General features: G+C 46.7%; 1 protein-coding gene across 7 annotated transcripts in view; it reads left to right on the forward strand.

Moving 5' to 3' along the window:
* LOC142099920 (uncharacterized) overlaps positions 1-8,605 on the forward strand; it is a 263,337-nt gene extending 254,732 nt beyond the window's left edge. For 4 of the 7 annotated variants that reach the window (XM_075183882.1, XM_075183884.1, XM_075183883.1 and 1 more), the window contains 8 exons: positions 7-101; positions 784-873; positions 1,129-1,206; positions 3,327-3,605; positions 3,708-3,782; positions 6,964-7,047; positions 7,278-7,351; positions 8,374-8,605. In XM_075183882.1, coding sequence (XP_075039983.1) covers positions 7-101; positions 784-873; positions 1,129-1,206; positions 3,327-3,605; positions 3,708-3,782; positions 6,964-7,047; positions 7,278-7,351; positions 8,374-8,530 — 932 coding nt within the window. In that variant the 3' untranslated portion in view covers positions 8,531-8,605. The remainder of the gene's footprint in view (positions 1-6; positions 102-783; positions 874-1,128; positions 1,207-3,326; positions 3,606-3,707; positions 3,783-6,963; positions 7,048-7,277; positions 7,352-8,373) is intronic. The other 3 variants (XM_075183886.1, XM_075183887.1, XM_075183888.1) reach the window with 3 other exon arrangements.
* Positions 8,606-8,859: the final 254 nt, after the last annotated feature.

The raw sequence follows: 8,859 nt of genomic DNA on the forward strand, positions 1-8,859 counted from the left end.
TTACAGTTGACAACGATGGTCCAAGTTATGTCTTTGATCCCAAAACTGGTTTGTACGTGGACCCTCTGACAGACATGTTTTATGATGATACTAAAACACAGGTAACTTATTCAGTTCTTGTTTTGTGTGTGTTTGTCAGATATTTATAATAAAAATGGACCCAGCGTTCTGTGCAACCACCTGACCATTCCTTTATTGTCCCCTGGTATTTATCTACTGTAAATATGTGGGATGCACGTATAGTAGTAGTCTTGTTATATGGGACTTTCCATGGTTTCTGTGATGTTAGCGAGTCTCTTACAGCCATTGGTTATCTATAGTGTAGTAGACCTGGAGGTGCGTGACATCCTTGGATCAGACACACAATGCCCCTGAATCTAGTTTTATAGGTGCTGGGTGTAATGAAACATTTGAGGCTTAACCCAGACCGCCGACGCTAGCTGCCATACGCAAGACTCTGATTAACCCCCTCCTAGCTAAGAAATGGGTTACTGATAATACAATGTTCAGAGTTCGCCGTGTGAGGATGAAAGAACAAGTTAGCGCAATTACCATGTGATCGGGATTGATTGACCAAACTGCATGAGTTCAGTTGTTGGCTGACCGTGTGTGTAGATCCCCGAACACCTTTATAACACCTGTGCTTATTACCACATGTGAGGTATATAGGTTCAGTCATTAGATGGTTTCCAGCAATTGGCTCTTGCTGGGCGTTGCTGTCATAATATTCCTTCTCGACATTCAGCAGTGTGTTGTTTACTATGGATGTGTCCTATGTTTCAGCGTAAAAAGGATGAACATCCTCCCCGAGCTCCGGAACGTGAGGGGAAGGTGACGGTGACGCAGACAAGACGGGGCTTCACCGAGGACGAGGTGAGAGGATCACTAATAAAATGTTGTCTCCTGTAAGGTCCCATCATCTATGGCAGTGATATGGGCCTGCGCTCGCCGTGAATGACATTATGATTTATATACTCTGACAGCCATAAGAAGGTTCCCGTTGTGGTCTTCTGGGGCTGTAGGTGGTGGTTTGGTTACTCATTATGATGGCCCTGAGTAATCTGCTAATTGTCTGTCTTCTGTGTTCTATATGTTACACTTCATATTAAACACAAGTTTCCTTTGTAGGTAAATGAGACTTCTGAAGATCCATTTAAAAAACCGTTACCTCCCCAAATGACAAAGAAGGAAGAGCCGCCTCCCGAGGTAATCTCTTCTAGCTTGATTTTGTAGGCTGAGAGATCAATAGGGATAAAACAAGTTACTTCACCAATAACCTCTGTGTTGGCCCCTCACTAGTGGCCTCGGTGTTGGCCCCTCACTAGTGGCCTCGGTGTCGGGCCCCGCCACCCCCTCACTAGTGGCCTCGGTGTCGGGCCCCGCCACCCCCTCACTAGTGGCCTCGGTGTCGGGCCCCGCCACCCCCTCACTAGTGGCCTCGGTGTCGGGCCCCGCCACCCCCTCACTAGTGGCCTCGGTGTCGGGCCCCGCCACCCCCTCACTAGTGGCCTCGCCACCCCCCTCACCAGTGGCCTCAGTGTTGGCCCCTCACCAGTGGCCTCGGTGTTGGCCCCTCATCAGTGGCCTCGGTGTTGGCCCCTCACCAGTGGCCTCGGTGTTGGCCCCTCACCCCCTCACTAATGGCCTCGGTGTTGGCCCCTCACTAATGGCCTCGGTGTTGGCCCGTCACTAATGGTCTTGGTGTTGGCCCCTCACTAGTGGCCTCGGTGTCGGGCCCCGCCACCCCCTCACTAGTGGCCTCGGTGTCGGGCCCCGCCACCCCCTCACTAGTGGCCTCGGTGTCGGGCCCCGCCACCCCCCTCACTAGTGGCCTCGGTGTCGGGCCCCGCCACCCCCCTCACTAGTGGCCTCGCCACCCCCTCACTAGTGGCCTCGGTGTCGGCCCCTCACTAGTGGCCTCGGTGTCGGCCCCTCACCAGTGGCCTCGGTGTCGGCCCCTCACCAGTGGCCTCGGTGTCGGCCCCTCACCAGTGGCCTCGGTGTCGGCCCCTCACCAGTGGCCTCGGTGTCGGCCCCTCACCAGTGGCCTCGGTGACGGCCCCTCACCAGTGGCCTCGGTGTCGGGCCCCTCACCAGTGGCCTCGGTGTCGGGCCCCCCACCCCCTCACTAGTGGCCTCGGTGTCGGGCCCCCCACCCCCTCACTAGTGGCCTCGGTGTCGGGCCCCCCACCCCCTCACTAGTGGCCTCGGTGTCGGGCCCCCCACCCCCTCACTAGTGGCCTCGGTGTCGGGCCCCCCACCCCCTCACTAGTGGCCTCGGTGTCGGGCCCCCCACCCCCTCACTAGTGGCCTCGGTGTCGGGCCCCCCACCCCCTCACTAGTGGCCTCGGTGTCGGGCCCCCCACCCCCTCACTAGTGGCCTCGGTGTCGGGCCCCCCACCCCCTCACTAGTGGCCTCGGTGTCGGGCCCCCCACCCCCCTCACTAGTGGCCTCGGTGTCGGGCCCCCCACCCCCTCACTAGTGGCCTCGGTGTCGGGCCCCCCACCCCCTCACTAGTGGCCTCGGTGTCGGGCCCCCCACCCCCTCACTAGTGGCCTCGGTGTCGGGACCCCCACCCCCTCACTAATGGCCTCGGTGTCGGGACCCCCACCCCCTCACTAATGGCCTCGGTGTCGGGACCCCCACCCCCTCACTAATGGCCTCGGTGTCGGGACCCCCACCCCCTCACTAATGGCCTCGGTGTTGGGACCCCCACCCCCTCACTAGAGGCCTCGGTGTTGGGCCCCCCCACCCCCTCATTCATGTGTTGCTAGCATGTTGTGCAGCCGTGTACATTGTTTTATATCAGATTAAACAAGCTTAGAAATTTTTCCCACGAATACCAACAGCACTTTTATTTAGACAATATATATATTCTACTATACTTGCATAGTAACAGTCACAGTGGCATCCACGTCCCAATAAGTGTCTAATTCTTTCATATACACTATATTGTGTGTTCTTTCATCACGTGGGAGACGCCTTAGGTAGCGATGCCCAATAGAGTGGGCTGAAATCTAAGAGTCCCTTATTGGTCTATGACCTGTTACAGCAGCCTGGCGGTTGCCGCCACAGGATTGTCTAGTTTTCCCGATAGCATCTGATTGATCCCGATCAGAGAATGATGATAATGGTCATTTTGGGCCCATAAGAGCAGCAGATGGGCACAGTTTGGTATGATGTGGCTGAATGGCTGCACATGTGGGCTACTGTGTGTCCCTTGTATCCTGTCCTTATAAACAGAAATAATTGATGACTTGGATATGTGAACATTCTTTTTCTAGAGATGTTCTCCCCATCTCATCTTCTCTTTGTTTCTATTAAGCCAATAACGAACCCTCTGATTAAACTGATTGGAGAATATGGAGATGACAGTGATGATGAGGAAGAGCAGGAGGAACTGCTGCTGCCCCCGTTGCGGAAAAAACCTCCTCCACCACCACCCCCTGCTCCAAAACCAATCCCTAAACCCGCTGCCCCTACCTCCAGCAACGCTGACGATAACCTGACGGATTGGAAGAAAATGGCGTGTTTGCTGTGTCGCCGCCAGTTCTCCAGTAAGGACGCACTGATCAGGCATCAGATGCTATCGTTGCTGCACAAGGTAATCATGTTGTAGCATTATATTGTTTATTATAGGTACTGAAGCTCCTGTCCCATATATCTTGTTCTATGTTCATTCCATTCAATGTCTTGTCTCCAACAGCAAAATCTTGCGATTCATGAGAAGAGCAGGAAGTCTCAGAAGCAGCTGGTGACCCTTCAGCAGAAGGAGAGAAAGGTCGGTGCGCTCCCATCGCTCTTCTGAGCTTTATCTACTGCACTTTATCTATTTGTCTACTCTTTGGTCCATACTAAGCCAGTCATTTCCTGCAGTCTTTAAGTATATTCCATTATGGGTGAACTTATGCTCAGAGCTCAGGCTCTCCGATGCTGCTTATATTGGTGGACAGTGTGTCTGGGTTGGCACCTCTGGACAGGCTGCCCGTTGTCCACCGATAGGAGGGTGCGGGTAGGGACCGGACGGAGAACCTCAGTGCTTGGTCCTAAGAGAGTAACTTAGAATATTTCCTTTCCTTACATCTGATTTTTCAGCTTTTCCCCCCAAAAAAAAAAACTTTTCCAGAGAGTAATCACTCTTCTCATTGTTCTGGGGAGTTTCAGGGTTTGAACCGTCATGTGATGCAGAGAGTTCAGCTGCTGTAGATCTGTCAGGGAATGCTGACAGCTGCAGTCACAATGTGTGTGTGTGTGTGTGTATATACGTGTGTGTGTATATATATACCTGTGTAGCCATAGTCCGAGGAGCTGTGTGTGTATATATACATATATATAATGTGTATATATATGTATATATATGTATGTATGTATATGTATGTGTATATATATGTATATATATATATATATATATATATACATACATACACCTGTGTAGCCATAGTCCAAGGAGCGTCTGCCTTGGGCGGATTTTCTCCTTTTTCCTCTCCAACTAATTTACAAATACTTGCAGTTTTAACACTAAAATCAAAACTTGCCTCTCCTTCAAATTAATCTCATTTTATGTCAATACAGCTAAAGTTTTACGATTCTTTTTTTTAACATTGGATGAAAAGGCAAGAAGATGTTTCCAGCTCAGATCTGTAGGAGTAGCTGCCAGATTCAGGATAGATCTTCTCCTCTTAAAGGAATGGGACTGGATCTTTGTGTGTATGTATATGTGTATATATATATATATATATATATATATATATATATATATATATATATATATATATATATATATTCATTCAAACAACAAGAATACAAAAAATGGCGCTTGTAGCAAAACACCAATAGTCCAAGAAAAGTCTATATTTTCTTCTTAATACACACTCCCCATGTGCAGGTGGCTGCCAGTCCTCTTTACTAAGCGGTGTAGCATGGAAACAACCTATAAAAGAGAAATAGAGGAGGAGGCGCACAATAGTGTAGTATATTGATATATTATTGGAATCACACAGGAATCCACAATAGGACCAAAAACACCAGTGTAGAGGAAACCAAAAAAATATAGATCTTTTCCTCTTAAAGGAATGGGACTGGATCTTTGTGTGTGTGTGTGTGTGTGTGTATATATATATATATAATATCTGAGTGCAGGTCATCGCTCATTATACTCAACTATTGGTGGCTCAAAGTTGCATCTTGCTGTGTTGTTGGTGAGCTCCTGCTGTAATACACTTGTTGTTCTTAGTACTTGTTAGGACCCGGCAGAAACGTGGGACTACGTCATCAATCTGTGCGGCTTTTATGAGCCTCATGTAGTTTATTCACTGGGTGCAGCCAGGCTGAAATCAGCTGTGTAATGTGTTCTATCTAATGCATCTTGGACACAACTGTCTATCATTCAGTTAGGCTGCTGCGATTGGATACTTGTGCTTTAAAAGGCTTCCTGTGCTGGTTGCAGTTGACCTGTTAGTGTGCGCTTGTCTCTGGTTTAGATAGTTTGTATTTTTCTTGCACTCTGCCTATCCGGACACTTGAATTGGAATTGACTTCTGTTGTGCTTTTTCTGAGCCTTTGTTAGACACTTGTGTGTGTTCTCTGTGGGCCCCCTATGTCACGTCCTCACCATACAGTACTTGGCAACCTAAGTCTGCACTACCTAGAGCTTACCTTTGTTGCCCTAATACCTCGAGCAAACAAGTACTGGTGAGCAACTAGAGCTTTATAAAGAAAGGTGTCTGCTCTAGGTGAAGACCTCTGCAAGCTGTCGTCAGTTGTCATACCAGTATCGTAACAGTACTGCTTCCATATAAAGCCAGGCCTGACGGAGGGTGTCGCCTACTGCTACCTGTGATTAATCTGTCCTCTCTGTCTGAGAGGAGTGTAGCCATACAGTCCTCATCTAACGCAATTCATGTTCTAGATTGAGAGTTCGTTTCATGACACAGTTTGCTGGTCAGTGGTCCCATTTACAGTTTAATTTCAGAGTAAGGAAATTAGAATAATATCTTTGGTAATGGAGATCTCCACTTCTTGCATGACTCCCGAGGTGGCTGTGCTCCCCCAAATATCTGAGGTGGGGTCCCCAAGATGTTTGTGTTTTCAGTGAGGACTGGAGTATAGAAACTTTGGCCATCGCTGCTGTGTGGAATTCCTGCGTCCAAGTGGTGGTTCATTCGGATGCCCCATTGCACATCAAATGTTTCTGACTATGGGACCATATTATATGAGATCTTACAATTATTGCCACGTTTCTGGCCCACAAGATCTTTGTTGATCTCCCAGAACTAGAATCGTTATGTGTGAGGCGATAATTGTCTCCTCCTGCACATGCTCCATATATCTCAGATTTAGTAGTAACGGTAATATTGTGCAGACTGCAGTACTTTGTGTATAAGAGAAATGTCTACTTGATCCTGACTTGTCATGAATCAATCAATAGCAGGTAGCACATTAGAGCTTTTAAAAAGTTATCAATAAGTGCTATTCTTTAAACAATTTTTTAAAAAAATGCGCTTTAATGACCAGAAGTTGAAGGGACGCTGGTAATGTAAGATGGTTTTGATTCACACCAAAGTCCCAAAGTCCGTTTTTATGTCTATAGAATCATTGTATAGTTTAAATAAGAAATCATATACTATAAAATTAATGTCCATAAATTGTAGTAGATTGCATTGTTTTTTTTTTATTAACTTATGAAAATTAAAAATTTAAAGTGATTATTTTTTTAAAATTTAAGTCATCTTAGTATAATTTTTATGGAATTTTAAGTCCATAACTGAGATTTTTTTTTCTGATGCCATAAACCCAACCTAAGACTTTGAGCTTAAACCAAATGTAACGGACAGGATGTAAATCTTACTGTAAGCAGATCTTGTAGACTAAGCCCCATTGTCTGTATTACCCGAGGTTCCCAGGTTAGGGAGTGTGAGATTGTTGTGTAGCTGCCATAGATTGAATATGGATATTATTGACAGGAGAATCAGTCCATACAGAGGAGACTGCAACTGGCCAAAAAAGAGCTGGAGAAGCTGGAAAGAGAGGAGGAAGGAACACGACAGGTGTGACCTTACCTGTAATATGGCACCAGGTCCAGTTCCTGTATCCATAGTGTGCTGCATGCTCATTATCTGCCATCAGACCCCCTAGTACACCCAGCCTGTGCCCTGCATGACCCTCACACAATCACCCACCAGAACAGGGCCTTTTATATTATACAGACTGCATTGCTGTAGTAGAAATTCAGCTTTTTACCCGTCTGACATAGAGACCTGTGTTGTGATTTCAACAGGAGACGATGGGAGGTCTGGACACAGTTGTCCTTGGTCCTGAAACAAAGGAACAAAAAGATTCAGATACCAGCAGGTAATGCAGTTATAGACATAGAGCCGAGCTGTCCAATGAGCACTCTCTTGTTGGGGTATGTAGAGGGTCTCCCCTCACTAGTGACGCAGAGGTCCGTTCTCATCCCATCCAGCACAGAGCACCAGATCTTCCTATAGATCAGTACAGGGCTTTAAATGTTTATTAGCCCTAGTTGTGGCTAGCAGAGTCAGTGGGTAACGGGGTCCGGTGTTTCCGACCTCCCTGGTTTGCTGGGATATTCAGGTCGCAGGAACAGTAAAACATTGTGCATGCCTTCCCAAAATAACAGAGCTTCTCCCCCTATAGCAAGTGGCAGTTCTGGGGTATTTGGCTTCAGGTTACTATGTGGCTAATAGCCATACAGAGAGCGGAGTTGGTTTCCTGGCATTTGACAGGTCTGTTGTATAATCCACGGACAATGAGAATAGTCCTCCGCAAGCTAATTGTGAGATAATTGCAGACGCAGTGCTCCGCAAGATTTACTTACAGTTTCTACACTTAATAATTAGTGCTGCTATTTCTTAGTCTTCTTGTAAACTCTGTAATAGACCATAAGCGAAGTTGTGTGAAACAGATCGAGGTGCAGAGCTGCGCAGATACAATCCTCTACACTTAAGCTTCACTATTGCCTACAGTACCTGTACATTGTTTTTCATGGAATTTGTAGTTGGCAATAAAGCTGGGATAACGGTGGTCAATTAATTTTGTTGTGCGGGTTGCGCTAGGACTGGGCACACTTAAGCCGGTGAAACGTTTTCTAAATTTTGTGGCCAATCTGGAACAAGGCTAATATTTAACTAGACAGTTTTGAAACTTTCTCTCATCTGTTGTCATTTTCTGTGTGTTATGTTGATGTAGTTAGTGGTAGGTGGGATTACATTGTTACAGTGGGGCTGCTGTTTTGTAAGTGACAAACAAACTCTTCACTTTTCCAACTATCTCCATTTTCCATCTGAGATCCTCACTGTCCTCTCGTTACAACCAGCTTCTGTCCTAACGTCTTCCATTGTCTTGTGTTACAGTGAGAACCAAACCAGCACGAGGATTCCGGCTGGCCCAAAACGAACGGGCGCGTCATACAGAGAAAACATGAAGAGGCTGATTCTGGCTCGGTACAAAGATGTTGGAATAAGCCCCTTGCACAAATCTTTTAACATCCACCCTATGTATATCCATTAGTTTCTGCATTGCTGCTTAATTGCTGCTGGGGTTTTTTTTTTTTGTTTTTTTTTTTTAATAAAGACATTTCGAAGATTTGTTGTGGGTTTTTTTTGCACTTCCCACACTTCTCCTTTATTCTGCTTCTTCAGTAGATCTTTGAACAATTTGCCTTCTATCATTTACATTTCTTATGGTGACTGTTGCAGTAATTTTCCCCAGAAAAACACTGATTGAGCACAATGTAGCGATAGTATTGCACATTTTTGTGCTGTTATTCAAGGAAGAAAACAATGCAACCCTGCAAAAGGTAATCAGCAGCTGTAGCTCTCTTAAGCTGGGAACACACT

The sequence above is a fragment of the Mixophyes fleayi genome, chromosome 8, assembly GCF_038048845.1.
Source record: "Mixophyes fleayi isolate aMixFle1 chromosome 8, aMixFle1.hap1, whole genome shotgun sequence".
NCBI lineage: Eukaryota > Metazoa > Chordata > Amphibia > Anura > Limnodynastidae > Mixophyes > Mixophyes fleayi.